We start from the raw sequence: 26,570 nt of genomic DNA on the forward strand, positions 1-26,570 counted from the left end.
CAAAGGGATGTAATGCAAACTACATGAGCAATGGCTGAAGGAACTGGCTATGTTTAGTTGGAAAAGAGATTAAGGGAGGACATAATAGTTGTCTTCAAATACTTGAAAGGCTGCCATAAAAAAGATGGAGCAAAGTTGTTCTCTCTTGCTACAGAGAGTAGTACAGAAGGCTATGGGTTCAAATCACAGCAGAGCAGGTTTAGATTAAATGTCAGGAAAAACTTCCTAACTGTAAGAACAGTCAGTAGTTTTCAACTCTTCCAGACTACTGTACCCCTTTAAGGAGTCTGATTTGTTTTGTGTACCCCAAGTTTCACCTCACTTAAAAACTTGCTTACATAATCAGACATAAAACTACAAAACTGTCACAGCACACTATTACTGAGAAATTGCTTACTTTCTCATTTTTACCATATGATTATAAAATAAATCAATGGGAAAATAGATATTGTACTTACATTTCAGTGTATAGTATATAAAGCATTATAAACAAGTCATCTGTATGAAATTTAAGTTTGTATTGACTTTGCTAGGGCTTTTTTTGTAGCCTGTTGTAAAACTAGGCAAATATCTAGATGAGGTGATGTACCCCCTGGAAGACCTCTGCGTAATCCCAGCGGTACATGTACCCCTGGTTGAGAACCACTGGATAAAATGACCTTTGCAGTCCCTTTTAACCCTATGATTCTATGGCAAAATAGCATATTGTCATGCCACAAACTTTGCAGTTCATGTGCATGGCTCCAATATACCTCACTATCTTGAGCTAAAACAGATGAACCCTACTTAATACAGCAACAACGCTGTAGAAGATTCTGTGTCCTATTGCCAAAGTTTACTGAGCCACACACATAGGCTAAGTGATATGTAATATTTAACCCTTTATTACAGATACAGTCCCTATTGGATAGTCCAGGTACTGACAGCCAAAAGAGAAATTAACTAGAGCAGGTTGAAAAACGGGAACATTTTTTCATTATTTGTTTAAAAATATATTCTGTTTTTGTTGACCAATTTCAATTGTTTTCAGTCTGCTCTAGTCTTACCCCTAGAGGCATGGCTAGATTCCTGTTCAGATTACCTTCTGCCTACCTAACTTTCCTTTGCAGTTCCTTGCAGTGCCTCCATAGGACTGTGCTAATCTCAAACATTGGAAGACCACACGCCAAGCCCCCCAAAATCTGAGATTAAAAAAACGCACACAATTGAAAATAATACTTTGATTTTTATGGGGTTTTCCGACGTTTGCCCCTTGAGGGCTAATATTTTCCAGCAACCCTCAGGAACAATGGAATCGTACAACCCCCTTTTCCCCCCGAAAGCTGAGATTCCCATGTGAGCGGTGATCGCAGACAGGAATCGGAGCAGGCGAGGCGGCAGCTGCTGCAGGCATGGCTACACGTTTAATGCCTGATTTTGCAAAGGTTCCCGCACCTGTTTAACTGGGCACGGCCCCACGAGGCTGCTTTACCCACCAGCTCTTTAGTGCACTGGTGTGAATAACATTGATTATTTTTGGCACAAGGCTGGCGCTACCCTCCCACCCCGGTCAGGGGCAAAAGGGTGGGCGCGCGGCTGGAGGAGGGGGCGCGTACAGCCAGCGCGCGCGGGCTGGCAGGGGGAACTCAGGGAAAGGCGTCGGTCGGCCGGCCGCCGCTCAGGACGGCCCGGAAGGAACCCAGCGCCGCAAGGAGCCGCCGCCGCGTCACTCCGCGCGGGTGGGGGATCGGCCCAGCAGCGGCAGGGTGGGAGTGGCCCTCGCTGAAGGACTAAGGGAGACGCGAGCGCGCGAGGGGGCCAGCCAGGCAGGGGCTCGTGCGAGGCGCTGCCGCCCCATGCGCAAGATGCTGCTGGCCGCGCTCTCCCGCGTGCTGCAGGGCCCGGCGGCGGCCGCCGCGAGACCGGTGAGGGGAGCGCGCGGCTGCTGGCTGTTTGGCTGGGCCGGGCCCGGCCGTTGGGCCCCCCGCGGGAAGAAGGCGAGGGGCGGCGGCACGGGCCTGAGTCCGTAGCCAGGCTCCCCCGCCCCCCCCACACACACACACACACACACACACACACACACACACCCGGCGCGGGGCTGTTGGGCCCGCGCCGCGTAATGTCCGCGCCCAGCCGCGGAGCTTCCTTGTGAGTCTGCCCGGAGCCTGGCCCCCGCCTGGAGAAAACCGGCCCGGGCGCAGGGGGCTGCTTTAGAAAGGGGAAGTGAAGGCCCCGGATGCCTCCTTTCCGCGGGGGGCCTGGGTCAGTTTGTCCAGTCGGGGCTCGGAGCCTTTGAACCCACCCGTAAACCCACCGCAAGCCGGGGGTGCTGCACCCACCGTGCTCCTTTTTGTCTTGCTTAACAAACAACAAAAGCAAAACCCTGCATAATGGTTTGCCAGTTGCGGAGCTAGGTGCGGGGTGGGAGGGGCCTGAGGTCACCCACGCTCTGCAGTGAGTGAGGCCTTTTGCCTATTTGAAGGGCATCTCAAATGAAAAAGCAAAGAATTGCATGACTCCAGTTCTACCTTCTACTGTAAGAAGTGGGGAGGGGCCCTTGGCTCCAAAAAGTGCACGATTGAGTGCAGCGTCTGGGTTCATGCCACTCAAATGGGATTCTTTTATAAAACCAGATTTTTTTCTCTCCAGATCGTTAGCTGCTGTAAATGGATATCTGCTGGATATCTGGTAAATGGATACCAGGGGGATATCTGGCCCCCTGTCTCAGGCCTGGTCTGCACTAGAAAATTAGGTCATTTTAACTACATCAATTGCCATGTAGGCAGCGCTAGGTCAAAGGAAGAATTCATCCCTTGACCGATCCCCTCTTGGGGAGGCGGATTACCTACACCAATGGGAAAATCCACCCTATTGGTGTGGGTAGTGTCTACACACTGAAGCACTACAGCAGCACAGCTGTGACACTAGTGTTTTAAGTGTAGACAAGCCCTCAAGCTCTTGATCTGGTTCTTTGCTTAACAGTGCTCTTTTTCTGATTGCTTCCTGAATTCTTCCTACCATCACAATTTACTGTCATTCAGCATTATAGGCTCTCCTCAGTCTGTCACTTTCTATATGTGCTTCCCAATTATTTTATTACACATCTTCCATCAAGCTGCTGGTACATTTGGAACAGTCTCCTCTTTTCATCTGCCAAATCTTGTTTCCTCCTTAGATCTTTATTCAAAACTCACCTCTAGAAATCTTTTTTACCCTTTCAGTATTAATCTGTACACCTTCCTTTGTAACAGCTATTGTCTTAATGTCATGTCTTGTTTAGCTTGCTTTGTAAATAGTTCAGGGATGGAATATGTCAATACAGGATTGTAAAATGCAGTATAAACTTGCAGTGGCATGAATATTGTTGCATGAATTACTATTAAAACTGGCTAGTAGGAGCTGGCCCTGTTCCAATGGCAAAACAACAATCTTTTAGTTTTGGCTCACTACTAGCTGAAGGGTGTGCTGTTTGACGCATTTAGCAACTTCCTATAGTTGATATGAAGAGTGGGGTTTTTTGTTTTTGTTTTTTTGACAGGCTTTGCACAGTTCTTTGTCCTACTCTGCTTAGAGTCCAATCTTTTCTTCACCCAACTTGGAAACTCTTTATAGTGAAGGGAAGTAAGGAACAAAAGTGTGGGTGATCTTATGGCATTGGGGAGTTTAAGAAGGGCAGGAAGTAGCTTGAGCGTCTTAAGACTTCAGCTCTCTTCAGTCTATCTTTTGCCAATTGTACTTAATGGAACAAGAATGTATCAGTTTTTTTTAAATAAAATGTCAACTTAAAATATCAGCAGAGGAATATGATAAGAGGTCCAGTACTGAATGGGTTAATGAAAGGTAAATATTTTAGGAAGGAAAAGGGGACTTAATCTTTTCCTGACTGTTAACCTCAGTGATCTTCGGTCTGGGGTCAACCCACACTATCTAGTGTAAAATTCCCTCCTTACTCCCTTCAGTTGTTTTTAGTGATAAAATAACCAAATTGGTGGATTAAAATGAGAATAGGCGGTTCAGAGGGAAAGTTCCAGGTGCTACCATAAATGCTAATTTACAGACTGACAATTTAAACATTCTACCTCCTGTATGAAATTTTTTTATCTACTATTGTTGCATGTATCATCCTAAAGTTACTAAAGATCAGAGAATAAAATTCTTATTTTTCAGCTTGTGTACTTTGTACATTTGGCATTTTATAGATAGGAAGTTTTACTCTTTCCCATGTCTATCAGTTGTGTGTGTAAACCCAGAAAAATTGGGGAGACCACCAACTTTTTTTTTAAATTGATTCAATTTCATTTTGGTGGTGACCTTTTAAAAATAACTTTTGAAATGTTGACACCAAAGAAAGGGAGTGAACCACCAAAGGCATTGACTACTTCTGTATGAAAGTACATGATTTTTTCATTTTGTGCTCTGATTTTAGGCCGTGTAGCCCAGTTTCTAGCACTTGTGCAAATAAGTGATATAGTTAGCCTATATGGTCAAATTCTTGTAGTATACCATTGGAAAGAAAGCTTTTAAAATAGTTGCCAGGCAAGCTAAAGAGTTTCATTCAAAGCTGGATTAGGATCTTAAATAGACAGGGATGGTCTCTAAATTAAGATTTCCCACATTTCTTCCGTTCATATGATCTGAGAAGTCATCCCAGTTTAAGTGTACTAATGTGATTGATTATGAAAACTTTTAGTGTCTTTTTGCTGTTGGTTTGTTTTTTGAGTGTGGGGGTTCTTATGTCTCAGGAAGCATATATTCAAACAACAACGTGGGGTTGGTCCTGCTTTGAGCAGGGGGGTTGGACTAGATATCCTCCTGGGGTCCCTTCCAGCCCTAATATTCTATGAACTCCCTCATCTTATACTGGGCTGTTGAAATTGCTGATTATTTTAAGGAAAAGATGTCCCACACTCAGTGAAATTGCTTTGTTTAATGAAGTTTTATATGAACTTGCATCTTATATTACTTATAATACTTACACGTTATAAGTTTTGATCCATGCCCTTCTTTCACGACTCATTTCCATATAGACAAGAAGGACTCCCCTCCCCATGAGAGAGAGACAACTCATCAACTCTGTGGTGGTGAAGCTAATGAGGAGAACTGACTTGGGGCTCTGTTTCCAGGATGCCACTGATCCTCCTCAATGTCATATGGGAAAAGAGCTTCCCTGGTGATGACTTGTGCGTGGATCTCATATCTTGTTCAGCAGTGTGCTTTCCAATGCAAGGTGCCTAAGTACAGCCCTAAGAGGCTTGATCTACACTAGGAACTTATGCTGGTATAACTGCGTTGCTCAGGGATATGTATTTTCCACCCTCCTCAGTGATGTAGTTATACCAACCTAACTTTCGGTGTAGACAGGACTATGTCGACAGGAGGGCTTCTCCCATCAACATAGCTACTGTCTTTTGGGGAGGTGGAGTACCTGTGCTGACAGAAGAAGCTATCCTGTTGGTGTAGGTAGCATCTTCCCTAAACACTAAAGTGGTGCAGCTGCAATGCTGTAAGTGTAGACAAACCCTGTGACTGATAGTGAATTGCTCATTCTAGCAGGGTAGGGGCTAGTGTGGAGAAGATTTTGGAATTAATGCATTTGGCTTTCTCTCCTAAACTAGTTTTATATCTGTGTAACTCTGACTTTAGCGTTACTTGACTTCTGGTTTACCAGTGTAAGCAAAACCAGAATCAGGCCTACTGTGTGGAGAGAGAACATGGGGTGGGCGGGGCATTGTCCCGGGTAGCAGTTAATTTGACAAAGATGAGGATTTAATGGGTTAAAAGTTGAAAGTAAAAGTGGTTAGTAATACCTAGTTCTAATATAGCATTTTTAATACAAAGATCTCAAAGCGCTTTACAAAAGAAGTAAGTGTAGTTGTCTCCATTTTACAGAAGGGGGAAACTAAGACATAAAGGTGAAGTGATTTGGCCAAGGTCATCCAGTAGGCACAGTGGATGAATGGGCAACATTTTGAGGGGAACAGCAATAGAGAAATTTTATAAATGAAAATTGGCACATTTGAGGGCTGGGTAGGAATATAACAGGGACGGATGAGCTGAGTGGGATATTGTATTACTCCCTCCTCCTTATTCCATTCCATGCTCCCCTTTGCCCTTGTATTAGATTCTAAGCTTTTGGTAATAGGGACTTGTCTTCTTACATGTCTGTAAAGCACCAAACACACTTTTGAGCATTACATTAAAAAGGGAGATTTTTCTGAATCGGGTTTCAGCTCCTACTAGTTCAACAGCCTGGACCAATGAGTTTTGTCTCTGCTGTTTAAACTGGCCAGGCTGAATTTGACCAATCATCAACTTCCAAGATTATGGAATGAGGGCATGAGTGGACACAGAAAGAATTATTTCAGTTGTCTTTCCTTTCCCACCCACTTTGTCTCTGTTGCAGCCCAATTCTTACAGGTTTTTTTTTTTCCATTCTCCTTTCATTGTGTATTCTTGTACACCCCTCTGTCCTTATTTTTGGGGGGTTTTATCTACCGTTCCACTTTATGTTCAGTGTGCTTGCTGCAAAGTAATATTTGTTACATTTATGGTCCATGAGGCAGTTTAAAAAATGGATTCCCAGTAAATTTCATTGTGAGAGCAGCTTGGGGTGAAGAAGATAACACAAAAAAAACCCCCAAACCCTCCAAAATAAATTCTTTCTACTGGTTGAATTTTATAAATTAAAGCTTTATAGATAGACAGCACAGTGGCAGAGTGCCAGGAAGGGAGGAAAGCTTTCTTGCAGAACTCAGGAACTCTGCAGAAGGGGAGGGAACCTCTCTTGAGACCTAATATCTTTAGGAGAACCTGTAAAGTAGCTTTGCCAATTAAGTATTAAATTATTAGACATCCGTTTTCTTTTCAGATTATGAACTCAGGATTAAAGCAGGCTAGAATCAGACTTTTTAACTCTTATGATGGCCTTCTGTACTGCTGGTGTTAGTTCTTGACAATGCATATTGTCACTGCTTTTGTGAAGGTCATTTTAATCAAGAACTGAAATTTTTAATATGTTTCAGGACACTCAACATTATGAGACTAGGTACCCCAATTTAAGCAGTTATTAACCCTTTACTTTCAGAATGGTGGTCCTTTATAGAAGGAAACTTCAGGGTTCTTCCCTGAACAACAGGGATTCCCAAAAGTTACAGGGTTATTTACAGTTTTTGTAACTGGAAGTAGCAGACTGCTCTTTCTGGAGGTCAAGAGATAATCTTTCATTGGATCCGTTCCCTCTGATGCATCCCATTTGCCACCTGTGATCTTTAAGTTATATCCAGGTGCTGATAGCGAGCTTTTAAATCTACATTGAAGCACCCAATTAGAAATAGTTTGGGCTTTCAGGAGTGTTGCACATTTTAGTGGCCAAGTTAGTTCATTTAGATACCTTAATTCTAGGCTTCCAGGTCTGAAAATTTTGGGCTTGATTCTTCGCCCTGGACTTTGTTAGTTACACTGGTGTGAAATGCATGTTAACGTACTGCCAATCAAGAGTAGCACTTACATCTCCACTTCATAAGGTAATGTTTTACATCCACTTTGCACTCCAGGTATACAGGTGTTAAATGACTTCATGAAGTCCAGAGCAGGGAAGAATCTAGCCTTGAGTCCTTAAAGCACATCCATAAGCAAGAGAAGTTATAGTACCATCTTGTACTATAGAAGTTATAGTTATAGAAGTTATAACACTATCTACTGTTTTGCTAGCAGTCTATTGATTTATTTTTTCCTGAATTGTTTTATTATAGTTGTTGACTCTTCTTTCTTTTGTTTCCTCCAATTGCTGCTACTTTAGGGAGCTGTTAGTGAGGTAAGGCTTACATCACTTCTGTAAACATTTGCTTTTGACCAGTTAAAATGATATTACATACCTAATCTGCTTTTCAAACTTGCTAGCCCTTTTTTATAAACCTAAACTCCTTGCTCATTTTAACTCCACATATAAAATGGCTAGAGAGTACTATGTATTGCCACCTTTTACCAATTTAATTTAATTTTCAGCATTTTTCTTGAATACTTTTAAAGAAAAACAACTAAGATTAATTTAAATCTGTTGCTTTAAAGAAGGGTTAAAAGGGTATTGAAGGTTTTTGTTGCTTCAAAATATTTTTAGTCTGAGGAAAGTCCTTCAGATTCTAAAAGTGGAGGGTTATTAGTTTTTGTTTTAAATTTGTACTGAATTTCTGAGAAAGTAAAACAGAACAATATTTCTTGTTTAAAAACAGAACTATTTTTATACTTATATCTGTTGACTCCAAGCAACAAACTAACTAAGTATCCCAAATCCATGCTTACTGACTTTAATTATGCTGGTACTCAAAGAAAGATGTTTACCAACCCTCAGGTCAAAACTTGAATTGTTACTAAAGAAAAATAATTGTATGTCATCTGCTCCATTCAAATATTGGCAAAAACAAAACCCAAATGCCAAATGTAAAACAAAACAGGATGAAAACAGGATGCAATCCCTTCCCACAAGATTTTTGAAGAGTAAATAATGAAGAGTGCAAAGAAGTCAATGAGTGTCCTTTTAAATGTAGTGATGGTACCAGTGAATTCAGTCATGTAATGTGGACTGTGCATGGTATACCACATTTTGGTGAATTTGGATGAAAAGTATGGGCTGTGGGATGAAGGTTGCAAGATGGAGGAAAAAATTGGATTATATTTAGCTAGTTGACATTCTGTAGATTGTTAGCAACTTTGTAGTATGTTGAAAAATCTGCTTGAGAAGTGATACAATATAGTATTTGTGTTTAGACATAAATGTATGTATATAGACTATGACATTTTGTGTGTATGTATATAAATTTTTCACAGTCCTGAGCAGTGTAGCTAGGTCAGTGTAGACCCAGCTTAGGGTTGCACTTCACTCTGGTTTCTGGTAATTTAATTAAAACTTTTTTTTAAATATGAAAAATTTTGCACCTTGAGCCCTACATTTGGGTCAACCTAACCCATGGTGTAGATGTGGTGAATAGATGGAAAGATTCTTCCGTGAATATAGCTACCATCTTTCAGAGGTGGACTAACTACATTGTTGGAAAACACCCATGTCAATGTAGGAAGTGTCTACTACACCATGGCACTACACTAAATGTCTATAGTGCAGACATACTTCTAGGATGTGCATGCTGTGTTATGTACTGGCTTGCCTGTTTGCCCTCTTCTGGACAGAATGTCTTACCTGCTCATATTAGGAAAAATATTCGGATTATAAAATCAGTTAAGTAATAGAATAAGATGCCAAGGTAACTTGTAGGATCTCAGTCATAATAACTAGAGTGACCTCCATCTGCAAGGACTATTTAAAAAAAAAAAAAAAACTGAAAAAGATCCTGTCAGTGTGGGGAGGGATGTGAACTAGATGACCTGCTATATGACCCTTTCATATATGTCAACTATGTGGCTGAATGAGTTAATGGAATTGCTCTTTTATATAGCTAGATAGCGGCCTAGGCTTTAGGAATCAGAGGTAAAATGTTGTATTCACTATGCAGTTTAGACAGCGGATGGGTGGATAATCCTGATGACTGTATCGTGTGTGGTGTTTTGCAGCTACATTATGTTGTAACATAATCATCATTTATGGGAGTTGCAAAGGAGTGTTGAGTGTAGAATAGCCTCATAATCTGTGCCTGTTCTGTTACATTTCTTGAAGCTTTCTGTGTCTTAGGTCCATCACCCTTATGTTTTCACACTTGTTTCCAAGCTATGACTGTGTTTCTCTGTCTCAATCTGTGCTATTCTGTTCCTCAACTATCTGCTCTTGTCACTACCTTTCCAATGTGGGTCTGAGCTGTCCCTAGAAGTGAATAATTATAATCTGAAAATCCCGCCAAGTCATGGGACAGCTCTAGGGAAGGAGGTGTAGCTATTAACTTTAAATGGTTAGAGCAGTCTAAATTTCAGAAATCCTCTTATTTTTTTTTACTTTTCTAATATAGGTGAAATTCACCTCTATGCAGAGGGCCAGCACAAAGCCTGTGTTCTCACAGGGTAAATTTCACCCACAAAAAGACAGCTGTCCTTTGATTTTGGTGCTCTTGCTTCTTGCAATGTCTTAAGAACTCTTCAGAATCCTTATGTTTCCGTTGTTGATCAGTATTGCGAGCTTAAGATGGCACTCAGTCTTCTATCTGTTTAAAAAAACCTCTAAAAATCAGGACAGAAAGTGTTCTAATATCTAGGTAAGTGTACAAGTTAAAATCAAAACTACTCTCCAGTACTATGGAGACAGCAAAATAATTTGTGAATTTAAGCACTATTCAGTGATATCTAGAAGTACTCTGTGCTACATATAATGGTGACTGATTGTTTAAATTACTGAAGAAATGTTCTTTTTCCTTGGGATTGTTGATAACTTCTAAATTTAAATAATATGTATGCTTTTTTCATTTTTAGGTAACCCGTGTGATGGTGGCCTCTCGTAACTATGCAGACTTCGCAAGTGAGGCTACATTTGATATTAAAGTAAGGAAGTTAAATATTTCATTTCTGAGAATTAGCATTAAATACAAGTGTTGTGGATATTGCCATTGTGGATTTCACGTATTGACTTCTCTGTAATAAAAGGTATCATTTCTGAATGTTCAGAACCAAACATTTCTATGCCTACCTTGGATTTCACAACTGATATTTTTTCAGTGCATGACAAAAAGCTAAGTTACATGGCAAGAGTAAAAATTGCTGCTGTTTGGGGTATTTCAAATGCAAAGATTCTAAGGTAACGAAAGAGCCCCCAGAAAATGGCCCAAATTATTGAGATGAAAAATTGAAATATCCTGAATATAGGACTGGAAGAGACCTCCTGAGTCATGGAGTCCAATCCACTGCCATTGCAGGCAACTCTCACATATAATCCTGTTCATAAACATATCAAGCTCTATTTTAAAACTAGGTTAGGTAGATTGTTTACCCCCACTAATCCTATGGAAGGCAGTTCCAGAACCTTACTCCTCTGATGGCTAGAAACCTCCTAATTTCCAGCCAAAATTTATTCATTTCAAAATGGAAGTGGTTTGAACTGAAGAGCATCCAGAACTTGGGTCACAGTCTCAAAGCGGAAGGCTGCCTGTGAATACTAGATCCCCTTTATAGTCAAGGGGTAAGCTGGGAAGCTTTTAAAGCAATAGATAACTCCCTTATTAGAAAAGGGATTTTATTTAATAGGAAAGTGGTTGACTTTATTTTCATGCCCAGCAGGTCTCTGTTGTGCAAACTGTGTGGAGTATGTGTGCCAAATAAGCTGCTATTTCAGGGGCTGGCTTCATGCCTTCAGGGATGATTCATATACTTTAAGGTCAGAAGGGACCATTATGATCATCTAGTCTGACCTCCTGCACAACGCAGGCCACAGAACCTCACCCAATCACTCCTCTAATAGACCCCTAGCCTGTGGCTGAGTTATTTCAGTCCTCAAATAATGATTTAAAGACTTCAAGGTACAGAGAATGCACCAGCAAGTGACCTGTGCCCCATGCTGCAGAGGAAGGCGAAAAACCCCAGGGCCTCTGCCAATCTGATCTGGGGGAAAATTCCTTCCCAACCCCAAATATGGTGATCAGCTTAACCCTGAGCATGTGGGCAAGACTCACCAGCCAGATCAGATGTGAAAAATCCAAGTGTCTGGTAGTTAAGAACTTGGGGAAGACTTATTTGGGGAGACTTGTGGACTGGAATGGCTGGCGGCATCTGCAAAGAGTAATTGGGCTGGTGAGAGCCAGGGTGAAATCTTATGCTTGTGGGCTGGCTGCTGGTGTCAGGGATCTGAACCATAGCCGCACAGCACCAAGGCATCCAAAGGGCTGGCAATAACCTGGTCTGGGTGGACCCCAAAACATCATGCCATAGCAGAAGCCATAGGTTCCTTATGTCTAATGTGCAGCTTTTCCCTCAGGCTCATGTGGAGTCTGGGGAACATGCAAAAGAAAATGGGACATCCTCTGTAATTATGTTGGATTTGCTGCAGCCCCTAGAGAATATGTTCCCTATGCCACCAGTGACCAGGAAGGAGAGGTGGTTCTGGAGTGCAGAGAGGGGAAAACAGCTTCACTTACTTCAGACTCCATCTGCAGTAATTTATGGTTGCTTCCTGTTCAGGTTTTGGGTAGGGGGAATCCCACAGAAATCTTCTGGCTCCCCTCCTATCCACTCCCTCCTCATCCAAACTGGTGGAACCAGAACTACACACAATTTTCATGTTTGGTATAGGGGGGGGGGCGGGAGTAGGGTGCGAAAGTGGCATCCCTTCTGGGAGGCAAAGGGAGATCCTGCACAAAAAGCCCTCTGTGTGCTGGTGTTAGAGTAAGATCTGGTCCTATGTTGTTAGCCATTATGATTTTTTTAAGATTCTTTGGAATGTGACTTTGGATTATCTTTGGAATGTGAAGCAGTGTTGTCTTCCTGCCTCTGTACTGCAGATAGAAAAGTAGGGTCAGCTTCTTCCTGGTATAAGCCCACTTGGCAGTAGATTGGCACTGGAGATAAAACTGCTCTAACAGCTGTGGGGTACAAAATACTGCCATCCTCTTAATAGAGCATTGACTTCATTACGCTTGAGAGCCAGTGTAAATGTCACCACTGTTAATTATTTTACTGCTGACCACTTTAAACAAACATTCTGATCGTCATGGGCTTGTGAGGAGAACTTGATTAGGATACCACCACTTCCCTATCTGACCACAGATAGTAGTGTGACCCACTTCCAACACAGAAAGAGAGCCATGTAAAAGGATCAAACTTTTTTTCTGTCCTTTGATGGGGCACAGACAAAGTAGACTGGTCTGCTGAAAAGTAATAGTCCTACTAACGACTGGACATCCTGTTTTGGAGTGTGAAAGGGAATTAGGAGATTTAAAAGTGATGCCTAAGAGATATGAAAAAGAGAAATAGAGAGAGAGAGAAATAAAACAAGCATACTGCTTTCTTTGGGATATGTGAGAGGGAATGATTATCCAAAGACGGCATTCCCTCTTTCCTTGTTCATTTTTCTCTCTCCTTTCTCTTTTAGCCTTCCCCTACATTCATCCCTCGTGGTTTGTAATAATTATGTGCCTAACTTAGACCCTGATCCTGCAAGCTGCCTCGTGTGGGCGGACTCCTGTGCCTGGATGGGCAGGGTGGGCTACCTGCATAAAACAGCTTGCAGGATCAATGCCAGCAATTGTAAGATCTGGTGGATAAGTCTGTTTTACTTGTAAAGTGTCATGTGGTCCTATGGGGATACATAAATCACTCTAAAGTTTTGCGTTGCTCAGCTTTTTCAATAAAACTGTATAGTTCAGCCTCAGAGTAGCAGTGCTGAGCAATAGTTCCAGAGGGGTAGCCGTGTTAGTCTGTATACAGCAAAAACGAGAGTTCTGTGGCACTTTAAAGACTAACAAATTTAATATTTAATATTGAACATTCAAACTGGGTTTAAACAGAGACTTGGAGTGGCTGTCTCACTACCGAAGGTAAATTACTTTGCTCACCCATTCTCACCCCCCCAATGGTCATCATTAGGTCTTAAGTACTGGACTCCACCTCCCCCATTGTTCTCAATGCACCTGGATATCTATAAGATGCCTCTGTGTTACCTATTTTCTGTATTACTGCATCTGAAGAAGAGAGCTGAATTCTCTCGAAAGCTTATGTCTGCAAATATTAAATTTGTTAGTCTTTAAAGTGCCATAGAACTCTCGTTAGTGCTGAGCAAGAAACTGCAGCAGCTTGTATGCCTTGAAACAGTCATAAAATGCTGACAATTCAGTCCATGGCTAATAGGTACTGCAGGGCTTCATCTCAAGAAAGGAAGTCTGTCCCATGAAAAAAGCAAGGCCCTCTGATGGTCACTGAGATTTGAAGCCGCATGAAAACTTTTATGTTTTATTTTTCTTTAGATCTACATATTAAGGTGTTACTGTTCAAAAACCAGCTGGAACTTGAACATCATAAATTAAAATTATGGATTTTTAGTGCTGAGATAACAAACAGGAACATGTACCTGACTGAAATAACTCCTTGACTGTTTCTTTAGAAATGTGATCTCCATCGCCTGGAAGAGGGCCCTCCTGTCAAAGCAGTGCTGACTCGGGAGGAGGGACTCCAGTACTACAGGACTATGCAGACCATTCGGCGCATGGAACTGAAGTCAGACCAGTTGTATAAACAGAAGATTATTCGTGGCTTCTGCCACTTATATGATGGTCAGGTGAGTGATGGTTCAAAAAGTGTGGATTCCTTGTGTGTTGCTTTATTTGGAGGTTTGAATGAAGAGGGAGCTAAGTGTAGAAGCATATCAGTGAAAAATATTAGTCTTAACATATAGCTGGATCACGGACACCTCTTCTCTTCTAACGTACATGTAAAGCAAAACTTGGTCTATTTTCCTTAATTAAAAATAAAAAACCCACTTCAGGGCATCCATATGTCCCCCATCTATAATGAGGTAGGAAGATCTTCCTCAGGGCAGCAGCAGGGAGGGAGAAAGCAGGAGGCTGCTGAAGATGGGCACAGGGAACCAGCATTTGCAATGTTCTGTTTACAGCTAATCTAGAGGTGTAGGCAGGGCCAGGGTTGCCTGCCTCCTCCACATCAAGTTTCCCAGATGTTTTTTTGCCCCCGCCTTCCCAAAGGACCGTAGGCCCCTAAAATAGCATCAGCCTGCAGGAAAGAGAATTTTAGGCATGGCCAGGGGCTAGTTTCGCTGCCTGTCCTTTCCCTCTTTTTGGATGGGAGGTTCAAAATCCCCTCTTCTGAGAGATGGATGGTGATACTTGTCCCCACTTCCTTTCCCCCTCCCCATCACCACCGATCATGGGGAATGGAAAGGTCAGTCATGGTGAGCATGGGAAGAACAGAACTTAAGTGGTAGATTACACAGGCAGTGACAGTGGTCTGCAAGCTTTTCCAGTTTCTCACCTTTCTTGACCTTACCATCAAGCTCCTCCTATGCTGGTCTTGATTGTTTTGGTGCCGTATAGTTGTTGTTGCCTGTGCACTCAAAAGACCTAGCTCCAGCCCCATAAGTCAGGCATAGGTTTCCTTTGGAGTGCAGGGCAGCTGGCTGTACCTGGTGCCCTCCATTGCTACTGGTCTTCTAAGTATGGACTGGGGACCTTGGGCCCCCAGCCTCAAGAGTTGGCTACAGGAGTCTCACATTTTGTCCCCTGTTGTCAGACTTATTTTTCCTTTGACAGGAAGCATGCTGTGTTGGACTTGAGGCTGCCATAAAATCAACAGATCACTTGATAACAGCATACCGGGCTCATGGCTATACCCACACACGTGGGACTTCTGTCCGAGAGATCCTCGCTGAGCTTACAGGTTCTTGTTTGTTAAAATATTTAAGATAAATGGGCAACCAGGCACTGCTGTACTTAGCTTGCATCAGAACTTCCAGATAACATCTTAACCAGTGATACGAAGAATCATGAGCTGCAAGTGGCTCTTTAATGTGTCTTCTGTGGCTCTTTGCAGCACGTTATTAAAACACTGTGATTTAATTATTAACCAAACTAAGTTATTAACCAATCACAATGCTTTTACTATGTTATTAGCCAATTGTAATTGACTTGGTCAGTCATTTTGCTTTGAGACTAATATATATTAAAAAACTAAAATATTTCCTGTCATATTTAAATATGAATATATAGTACTGTAACTATCGTAAATGAAACCAGGAATTTACACTACTGTGGCTCTTTTGGATAATGTTTGCTAATTTGGCTCCTGAACCACTGAGGTCTGTGTATCACTGACCTAAATTGACTATGACACACTAAATAAATTGACACATGGGATGTCACACAGTAACATGGCAAAGTAATTCATCAGTTTTCTGTGACCTCTCCTGATGCCTTACAATAGTCATAAGGTAACTTTAATATTCAGATACTTACTCCATCCAAGTCATGAGAAATAAGGCAAAATGCTATTCCCTTAGTTAACACACTTTTGAAAGCTTTTCTTGATATCATAGACTCTATCTACATGAGCATTATCTAGAAGCATGTCTTGCTTACAGTAGCTTTATTATTTGTGCTCTAGGTCCCATCTAAACTGTTTTTGATGGAGCTTATTTACTCTTGATAGGACCTGACACCCTCCAGTCTTGCAGTTTGGATGGGAATGACCCTGTGCTTTACTACTACCTTGGTCTTTACAGAAGCTGTAGCACAGAATGACTTCATCTATAATACATGAATGAATTGTGTTAGGGATTACCTGGATATAAGATGGAACTCTTATTATGGTAGTTGCTACAGTGAAGCTGGGATAATAGATTAGACTGGTCAGGAAAACCCATGTTAGAACCTTTCTCTCACGAACCATATTTAAACAAGATCGTAACTAACACTCTCTCTCTGCTATAGTAGACAACATGTATCAAAATCAGAGGTGGGTGTTGTCTGAACACAATTAGGATCTGCTCCCTTGCTAGAAAATACTAAGATGTCCTCGGTTGATGGAAGTCTCCCAGTCAATGTTCATTTTAATTAATCTCATTTAGTGTTTACTTTGATGCTAGTTGTAATTGTTGAACTGTTATCATCTTTTCCCCATCTGTTTGTAGTTACCTGTTGTCTTGTCAGATACTTACATTGTAACCTCTTTGGTAAAGGGACTGTCTTTTCATTATATGCCTACATGTTTCAGGTCGAAGAGGAGGATGTGCTAAGGGAAAAGGAGGGTCAATGCACATGTATGCCAAGAACTTTTATGGTGGTAATGGCATTGTTGGTGCTCAGGTATGGTATATGATATAGTATGCAAATGTCTAGCATTTTAAAATCAAATTAAATCTCACTTTTTAGCGGTTCTGTGCCAGCATATCTTTTCTTGCTATGAGCCTGCCTGCAGCAATCATTGTTGCACGTGGCCATGTTCTAAATTGGTTTCCACTTACATCCTTTACAAACTGAAACATATTGCTGAATTACCAATAGTTTAATCTTGGTTTATTATTTAATATTATGTGAAAACTTTTTGATAGTAACAGGAATCAAATCTTATGGAAATGAGTTAACAGTCTGTGTAATTACACTCATTATTATTTGCATACATTTACGACGGTTAATTTTTATAGTTCACAACTATCTGTCATCAACTGTTCCAAACATTGCTCTAAAAATGTCAGTTTGACTGGTTAAATTTGTGTTTTATAATTCACTGTAGGTTCCTCTTGGAGCTGGGATTGCCTTGGCCTGTAAGTACTTTGGCAAAGATGAGATATGTTTGACTTTATATGGAGATGGTGCTGCCAATCAGGTAAGCTGTCTTGATTTAAACCTATGATAAGAGTAGTCCTATGTATGCCCTATTTACATACATTTTGTGACTTGTATATAGAAGTCAGTACATTTGGCAGTTGTGATGAGGGCAGTGATTTAAAATGTGGACAGTTGCACACTGGTAACTGGTTATTTTAAACTCATATTTTATAGATATCTTTTGGTCACTACCAGGCTGCTGCTCTGTTTAGTCACTACACACTAGAGGTGCTAGGAACTAGAGGGATGGGGGGGTGCTGCCACACCCCATGCATGACTTGAAGTCAATTAAGTAATATACAGGGTTTGCAGTTTAATTCAGTGGCTCTCAGCACCCCCACTATAAAAATTGTTCAAGCATCCCTGCTCATACTTTATAATTACATTGCTAAAGGGTGTGAATGCCTAGAAATATTTTAGAGCCTGGAAAATTTACCAGACAGCTTATAAATTAGGGGACTAGGCTTGCTTTCCGTAGGTAGATGTGAAAGACACAGGGAAATAGTGGTGGTAGGAGTCTTCACCCTAGTAAGAAGCTTGGTTCTTCACATATCGGAAGTGCAAAGGATCCTGGAATTCCTACTAGGGTATTGAACCTGCTTGGGAGCACGCTTTTGACTTAAACTTCTTGCTAATAGTTGTCGTCTTACAATTTTGAAACACCATATTCCCCCCACCGTCTGCTATTGGAGCTCTCTTCCCCTCCAGGAGGCTGTAAAGGAGTGAGGCTGGGTCTTCAATATTCTATCCCTGTTTCATCCTGCAAGTACTGACGGAAGAAGTCTTTGTATACTCTGAACCTGCCCTATGAATAGCTGTCAGTGTCTGCTTCTGCTGTTGCTTACAGCTTTCCTAAGTAGGAGAAGCATGACACTGACATGATCCTTGACTGTCCAGTTCTGAAGAGCAGCACTCAAACTGACTAGTCGTGTATAATAGTTTGGGGTTGATCAGGGGTGTCAGCCTCAGAGGCAGGCCATACCGCTTTGCTACACAGGCAGGCACAAAGTCCGTGTCCCTGGCCCTTCAGACAGGGTGGAGCAGGCCAAGAGTCTGTAGCTCTGGCCCTTCAGACAGAGTGGGGGTAAAGAAAGCAGTTTATAGTCCTGCTATAGTCCAGGGCAGGCAAAGCAGTCTAAGGCCCAGGCACTTAGGCTGGGTGAGGCAAACAAAATAGAGTAACCCATGACATCCTATTGAGGCTTAGCAGGCCGAGGGGGCAGTCACCCCAGGGTTGGGGTGGCCAGGAGGGAGGGGGACACAGGCCCACCCGACTCCACTGCATCCCAGCCCAGGGCCCGAGTAGTGGTGGTGTGTCCTGCCACTCGGTCAGCGGTGCTCCCGCTGAAACGCGATGACTAGTGGCCTGGCATGGGCGGAGCTGGACTGAGGCCGGCTATCCCTGGGCCACTTCCTTCTCCCCTGTACCCAGGTACTTGTAGCCCATGTTGCAGTCCATCTCCTCGGGGTAGATGGTGAGGGGCAGGCCCTCGGGGTCACTAGCGTCCAGCAGCTCCTCCAAATCGTTTGGGGTAGGCAGCTCCAGCAGGTTGCTGGTGGCTAGCAGCTCTTTCCAGTTGTGGGGTCCCGGTAGCTCTGGCAGGCCTTCTAAGCCCTAGCCGGTAGGTAGCTCAGGTGGCCCTTTAACAAGGTTGGGGTTGGGTTCAGATCCCAGCTCTGGGAGAGAGACCTTCTCCTTCAGCAGCTTCCCCCAGACTGAGCTACAGGGCCTGGCTTTTATACTTCCTGTCCTGCCCCTGTACTTCTGGTTTGGAAGTGGTGTGGTACCTGTGCCTGCCCACCAGGTGGCGTGTGTTGGCCTCTGAGGGAGACTATACTGCTTTGCTACATGGTGTTAATTTCATTTTGACTGCTCTGTTGGTGCTTGGAAAAATCCATGAGTAGTAGCAGACACAATCATAGATTAGGGTTGGAAGGCAGGTCATCTAGTCCAACCCCTATTAAATCATCCCAGCCAGGGCTTTGTCAAGCCAGGCCTTAAAAACCTCTAAGGATGGAGATTCCACCACCTCCCTACGTAACCCATTCCAGTGCTTCACCACCCTCATAGTGAAAAGGTTTTTCCTAATATCCAACATAGACCTCCCCCACTGCAACTAGACCTCCCCCATTGCTCCTTGTTCTGTCATCTGCCATCTCTTAGAATAGCCTAGCTCCATCTTCCCTGAACCACACCCCCCCTTCAGATAGTTGAAGGCTGTTATCGAATCCCCCATTACTTGTCTCTTCTGCAGACTAAACAAGCCCAGTTCCCTCAGCCTCTCCTCATAAGTCATGTGCCCAGCCTCCTAATCATTTTCATTGCCCTCTGCTGGACTCTCTCCAGTTTGTCCACATCCTTTCTGTATGTAGTGGGGAGCCCAAAACTGGACACACTACTCCAAATGTGGCCTCACTAGTGCAAAATAGAGGGGAATAATCACTTCCCTTGATCGGCTGGCAATGCTCCTACTAATGCAGCCCAATATGCCGTTAGCCTTCTTGGCAACAAGGGCACACTGTTGACTCCTATCCAGCTTCTTGTCCACTGTAACCCCCAGGGGTAAGGAAGATGAGAGATGGGGGAATAGCACCTCATCAGCATTATATTTGATTCACATATGGAAGGTTATTTTAGCATTAAGGGCTAGAAACTTAACTATAGCAACTTCTACAGAAATCTATGCTTTAGGACCTTCTCTCCGCACAGCTGTGGAAGCCATCTCATTTTCCACTGGCAAATGGAGTTCTCAAGCAATGACCTTTTCTGTGACCTCTACTTGCATAGAATAGTTGATGCAACAGTGTTGTTGGATCTTCCTTTATTTAGCTGAAGTAGAACTGTAACTCATTACGTGTGTAGTCCAACATTGATTTTTATTAATTTAATTTTCAACTTTTCTATTGAAAATACTTTAGTGTTGTGAACTCTTTGGTGCCCCAGTTTATCCTGAATGTTGGTATCCAGAGGTTAAGGATAATTTTTTTAACCTTACATACAGGTTAAAATGAAAGTAGAACTTAAACCTTATGATTTGCTTCTTTCCAGACTGAACTGACTCAGAATTTGAGTTCAGTATTAGTGTTAAATATTAGCTAGATGTTTTTTGGAGGTGAAAGGATCTCCATAGGCCTTGATACATAAAATTTAAAGAATCCAAAGAGGGAGCCAGCTTACACGTTACTGTTTTCTTCCAGGGTCAGATATTTGAAACGTATAATATGGCAGCCTTGTGGAAGTTGCCATGCATTTTCATCTGTGAGAACAACAGGTATGGAATGGGTACTTCAGTAGAGCGAGCTGCAGCCAGCACTGACTACTACAAAAGAGGAGACTACATTCCAGGGATAAGAGTGAGAACAGTTTCCATCTTTTCCATATTTATAATGTAACACATCATCAGAGAGCTCAATCTTTGGGAATACTTAAATTCATTGTTCACCTCTTGTGTCTGTTCTGCTGTTATCTCATTAAAAAGCTTTTCTGTTAACAGGTGGATGGCATGGATATTCTCTGTGTGAGGGAGGCAACAAAATTTGCAGCTGAATACTGTCGATCTGGAAAAGTAAGTTACTCACTATCAGTCCTTTACCATGGATGAAGTAATTACTTTGTGCTATATTGCTCTCGCATACAAAATCTCATACCTAGCCAGAACTCTGCAGTGAAATTATTTTTGAAATTCTCCTTGCATCTTCTTTTCTTAATTATTTATTTATATAATATTTATTTGATCAAATTTTTCTCATCAGTTTTACAAAAATGGACTGTCTAAACACCTTTTACCAATAGTAATGGACTTAAGTAAAAATATCATATTAAAACTGAAAATCATGTATTTTTGTCCTGATTTTTCACCCATTTTAAATCTGCTGAGAAGATTTCTGAATACGCTCGAACATTTTGCTAATTAAAAGGTCAGTAGAGAAGAGAGTAATAATCTTGCTGTATTTGCAGCAAATATAAAATAAATGAAGTAAATCTTTGAGATGGGCATGTAGGAATAGTAAAGCTGTAAAGAAGGCATATACAGTAATTTGCACAAACTCAGACGTGATATAAAATCACAATGAAGATCTTCTGTAGTGGAGTGTTTGTTCCATTTCATGAGTCTTACACTTTGGTTCTAAAGAAGTAGATGGAGTGGATGAATATTTTTTAATACTGTTTTTGACACCAAAAGTATATTGACATGAAAGCAGCACAAGAGACAGTATCAGTACTGCTAGAGCAAGGTCAACTATTACAGTCTTGAAGGGGAAGGACCATTTCCCAAAATTCTAATTTTCTGAATAATGATGGCCATCTTAGCATAGCTGAAAAGCTATGCTGTTTAAATACTTGAAAACCAGGTAAGCTGCCAAGGGAAGTTGTGGAATCGCCTTCACAAAACATATATCCAAGGTTCTAGGAATAGTTTAAAGCTAATGAAATTCTCTTGTCCATGTTGCAAGGGATCATGTGTAATGCAGAGTGAGCTTTGAAGGTGGTGCTTGGGAACACTGGTATTGTCTCATTCAAACACAAAATGAGTAGTTGAGGTGAGTGGGTAATGCCTGGCTGTTTAGTATATAATATTGTTGCTCTTTAGGCTTATGAAAACATTCACAAACTATTTTTGCAGGGTCCTATGCTGATGGAGTTACAGACATATCGTTATCATGGACACAGTATGAGTGACCCTGGAATCAGGTACCATAAAATGTATTGTGTGAACATGCTCTATTGGTTAATCTACACACAAGGCCTAGTGAGTTATCTTTTTTCCCTCTCTCCCTCCCTGTATCTGCACACACTCGGAATTAAAAACTTAATGCCACTGACCAAAATTTTTAAATGTGGGTACCTTACTGAAATCCACATTTAGTCATGTAAAATGTTAAGGTTGAAATCTTGCTGCTTATGAGAATCAATTTGACCATTCATATCCCATTCCCCAATAACACATCACCAATCAGTGATGATATGCTGCATCTCTTAATATGTTTATATTGCATGCATCACAGTAATATCTGACTTAATATCGATCGCAATTGCTTTGACTCATCATATTTCAAAGTGGCATAAGTCCAGATGTTAAATATATTTTTCAAAGATTTTTACATTCAGTAAGACTTTGTTCTGCATCAACACATTCTTTTTCCCTATTATTTCTATGTAAGCTTTAACTGAAAAACAGCATGCTTTCAAACCTCTCCAGTGCATGCTTTCAGTGCAGGTGTTTAATTTCACTACCAAAGGACAATCAAGTATCAGTATTTTAATTTGGAATGGAAAAATACCATATTAGTATTTTTTGTAGTTTTTCACCCTTAGTACATGAGCTACGCCAAGTGTTTTTAAACACACTGGGGATTGATCACTCTGAGTTTCCGTGTGAATTTGGTATATTTTTCTAGCTACTGACAAACCAGGTCAAGTGATGAGAACTTCTAAGAGGTGGTGATCCTGTTACATCATTTTCCCCCCCCCTTACTTGTTTTGTGATTATATTTGGTTTTAGTTCCCTAAAGGCTGGCTGCCAATGTCTTCAGTGACCAAGTAATTTTCTAATTCACAGCTGAGTACGAGAGCAGGATTTTGTTTCTCCTAGTTTTTTCATCTTTAAGATTGTTTACTGAGTTCGAGCCAGTCATATGTGGGTGATCTCAGAGAGCATAATTTGAAAATAATGGAGTTACACTTATCAGTGGGGGCCTAGTTTTCTTGCACATTCTTTTTGCTGGTTGTGATCTGAGAGAAGGAAAGACTCTGAACCCAATTTAGGTGGCCAATGGAGACAGTTGGAAAATTTTTTGCAAACTGAGCAATATACATGGAAGCCCAATGATGCCAATTTTGGAGAATCCCTTTTGGGAGCAGACTTGTACTGTAAAAGGCTGGAGTAATTGCCTTAAAAGAAAAGGCCTAAATATAGCTTGGGCAAAATGTCTTTAAGTACAGGGATCTGAAGGTTCAATTATGCGGGAGGGAGGAGAGTAGAGGAAGTCTCCTTTTTTTTTTTTTTTTTTTTTTTAACTGAATTTTAAGAAAGTTGAGTTATAACTTCTATTAATTCCCTTCTGAGGTTAAAGGGCAGTCACTTAAAGCCATCTATTCCATGCCCTAGGCACTAGAAGATTGTTCGCTACACTGTTGAGGTATTTTTCATTTCTAATTTCAGGAACTGCCTTTTATAGGTAGTTGTCTTAAAAATACATATATTCTGTCTAAGTACTTAAATCCCCCATCATCTGACAGACATGAATTCATCTTTGTAAAACACCTTTCTGGAGGTAGTGAAATATCCATTATAGAGGGAATAGTCACTTGCCCAAAGCCACACTGAAAGTCTAGCAGAGTGGGAGTTGGACCCAGATCTCCTCAGTCCAACGCAATCATTTTATAAGCCTTCAAACCATTGTTTTTTTTCTTATTACTTCATCTTCTTTCAGTGGTAGATTAACAGTTCATTAATTTCATTCTAGTTCATGCTGTGTGTCAGTGGGTAATTGACTCCTTTGTCTGGATGGTAGTATGTGGAACTTACATAATGCATGTGCTTGCTTGTCTCTCTCAGCTATCGTACTAGGGAAGAAATTCAAGAAGTCAGAAGCAAAAGTGACCCTATTACTCTGCTAAAGGACAGAATGGTTAACAACAATCTTTCTAATATTGAAGAATTAAAGGTATTCTATTAAGTGATATTTTCAGATTGCTCTTGGTGATAACCTGTTAATGCATAAATGAGCAGCCTGTGCAAGAGCAATGCTTTACAGTAAGTGGCCCTGTGATAGTGTTGCCAATTGTTTTTCCCTTCACCCTGCTGAAAAATGCTGTCAGTGAGAAATAAGGGATTAAGGCAAATATTTGTTTTCCTATTTAAACAAAAGGAGTCTCATAACTTTAACCAACAGAAGCAAAACTACCATGCAAATGAAGTTACACTTTACTGGATGTGTTCTGTTTCTGAAAAACAGGTTAGCACAGTATTTTCCCTTGCAAATTTAGAAATGAGAGAGAGGGAGTAGAGGGAAGGGTTTTTGTCAGCTGGGAATTGTATTTTAAAATACCTACTACTTGGTGCATTTCAGGTTTTTTCCCCTAAATTGGGCTATTTTGAAAGTCTTCGGGATAAAGCACTGCTACTGGGGACTAACTCCAAAGATGTCATCCCACTCCCTTTCAATTAGGTCCTAGAAAGTTCTCTCCAACATCTCTCTACCCAAGTGTGTCAAATGTTATGCTACAGCCCTGTTAACTCTTTCTGCACTTCCTTTAGTGTTTGCTTGTTTGGAAGAAAAATCTTATCTTGATAATTAGCTGAACAAATTTGGCAAGAGGCACAAGCCAGTTGAAAAGATGAAAGCTTTAACATCTTACTTTGTAATCAGAACTGAAAAAGAGGAAATGTAGAAGAATGTGCATGTTATGAATTAAAGTCTACAAAATAAAAGCACTCAAAGTTCTGTTCTTTGGAAATTGAACTATGTTTTAGAAATTGTCATTCAAAATTGTAACAGTGGAACTCCACTATTTGATCATAATACTTCCATGCAAAAATTAAATGGCATCAGTCAAATTTACATGCTTTATATTTTACCTTCTGAAGACAATTTGTGTGTAAGAGCTATTTCCTTATTCTGGTCCCAAGCTGAGCATTTATAATGTAAGCATATGCCAGCTCAATGGCATGTAAATTTCATTTAAGTATATGAAATTTACATGCAACTCCCTCATCATAAATTTCATGATGAGGGTGTTACATTTTGGTTTTTAAATTGTGTCCCTTAAATAGGCCTGGAAGGATTAAATGTTGATCCACATCCATTTCACCACACCCACACAAACTCATGAAAAAAATATTTCCATTGATAACTGAAATTTACAGATAGTAAAAGTAAGAAATGCTGCTTGAGAACTTAAAGGTTATTTACTTTTGACATGGTATAGATATTGATAAAAAATGTCATTAAATAATTGTCCTGTCCCCAATTTTGAACACTTAAATCACTAACTGGGGGAATAAAAACTTATCCATTGCACTCATTAAAAAAATTTAAATTCTGCCAAGCCTATCTTGTGAATCTACTAATTATCATATTAAGCAAGTTGCTGGAACATAATTAGTGGTAATTCTAGAGAAATGTTAGACTGCTGATAGTTTAATTCTCCGTGTGCTGTACTTAGGTACATTTTATTTTTAAATCATCTGGCGTTAATGACTGCAGGGTACAGCTTTTGGTGCAGTGTGGCGGAGTTAGTTGCCAGAGTTCACTAACCCCTCAGGAAATGTCCTGGTCCCTGTTTGAGTGGTTAATATGCTTGACTAACAGGTACATTTTGCAAAGAATCTCTCCACGTATGTCTGGCAGAGTCAGCAACTCTAATGGAAAGGGACAGTGTGATCATGATCCCTATGGAATGACAAGATGACCTTTTGGCTTGAAGTTTAATTTTAGCCTGTTAGGCATTTGAAGCGCCTATGTTTGCACTACTGCCAAATCTTGCAGTGGCAAACTTAGTTCCTATTGACTGCCACTAGATGTTTGCCTGAATATGGACCTTCTGATGTGACCTAATCACCCTCTGCATTAGTGGCTGAAAGGAAGAAATCCAGCTGTGACAGTTCCATCTGCCACCGCTTAGCATATGAACAGACCAACCTTTGTTTTACAATTGCTTTCTCATTCAACACCTCACTTGTCTTCTGTATCTGTGTTTAGGAGATTGATGTGGAAGTAAGGAAGGAAATTGAGGAGGCTGCTCAATTTGCTACCACTGATCCAGAACCACCATTGGAAGAACTAGGCAACAATATCTACAAAAATGAGCCACCCTTTGAAGTGCGTGGCCCAAGTCAGTGGATCAAATATAAGTCTGTTGGCTAAAATGAATGTAACGTATTCTAGCAGCCTGTTACAGTAGGGCCTTTTGGGGGTGGGAGGAGATTAATTTTTGTATTCAGTGTATGAATTGTTCATATAAAATTTTAGAAGAGTAAAATTGCTTTCAGCTGCAGACAACTAACCATTATGTAAAAAAAATGCATGGATGCCACTTCTGAAAGTGAAAGAGTGGAATTAGGATAAAGCAATGGTTATTTAAATTGCTATAAAGTTGCTTCAGTGGATTTTTTTGGATTGCTTTAGTTACTCCTCTAAATGTTTTGAATAAAAATCATGTTATGTACAGGATATATATATATATTAAAGTCACATTAAAAATGGTCTGTCTATTTGCTTTGATCATTTCTAAGAGGCTGTCAAACACATGTCAGGCCCCAGCTTTAATAAGGACTTATGTGGAATTGAGACATTTATGGGACTTAAGCATGATGCAAACTAGTGTTA

General features: G+C 41.0%; 1 protein-coding gene across 2 annotated transcripts; it reads left to right on the plus strand.

Moving 5' to 3' along the window:
* The first annotated feature begins 1,732 nt into the window (after positions 1-1,732).
* On the plus strand, positions 1,733-26,446 carry PDHA1 (pyruvate dehydrogenase E1 subunit alpha 1). Of its 2 annotated transcripts, XM_067544999.1 has the most exons (12): positions 1,733-1,904; positions 7,778-7,792; positions 10,387-10,455; positions 14,003-14,176; positions 15,165-15,291; positions 16,624-16,715; positions 17,143-17,235; positions 20,436-20,591; positions 20,732-20,803; positions 21,863-21,930; positions 23,798-23,906; positions 25,944-26,446. In XM_067544999.1, the coding sequence occupies exons 1-12, from the start codon at positions 1,836-1,838 to the stop codon at positions 26,106-26,108; spliced, it is 1,209 nt and encodes a 402-aa protein (XP_067401100.1). In that variant the 5' UTR covers positions 1,733-1,835; the 3' UTR covers positions 26,109-26,446. The 2 variants fall into 2 exon arrangements, with proteins under 2 accessions (XP_067401100.1, XP_067401102.1); XM_067545001.1 differs by lacking the exon at positions 7,778-7,792.
* Positions 26,447-26,570: the final 124 nt, after the last annotated feature.

Source organism: Emydura macquarii, unplaced genomic scaffold (genome assembly GCF_026122565.2).
Source record: "Emydura macquarii macquarii isolate MOO-44397 ecotype Brisbane River unplaced genomic scaffold, CSIRO-AGI_Emac_v2 contig_1043, whole genome shotgun sequence".
Lineage (NCBI taxonomy): Eukaryota > Metazoa > Chordata > Testudines > Chelidae > Emydura > Emydura macquarii.

What these genes read in the sequence shown, in the direction of transcription:
- PDHA1 (XM_067544999.1), top strand. Translation starts at nt 1,836, where the DNA reads ATGCGCAAGATGCTGCTGGCCGCGCTCTCCCGCGTGCTGCAGGGCCCG. An exon ending in GAGATGGTGCTGCCAATCAG is followed by an intron (nt 17,236 to 20,435) that starts GTAAGCTGTCTT and finishes GTTTTCTTCCAG; the next exon opens with GGTCAGATATTTGAAACGTA. An exon ending in AATACTGTCGATCTGGAAAA is followed by an intron (nt 20,804 to 21,862) that starts GTAAGTTACTCA and finishes CTATTTTTGCAG; the next exon opens with GGTCCTATGCTGATGGAGTT.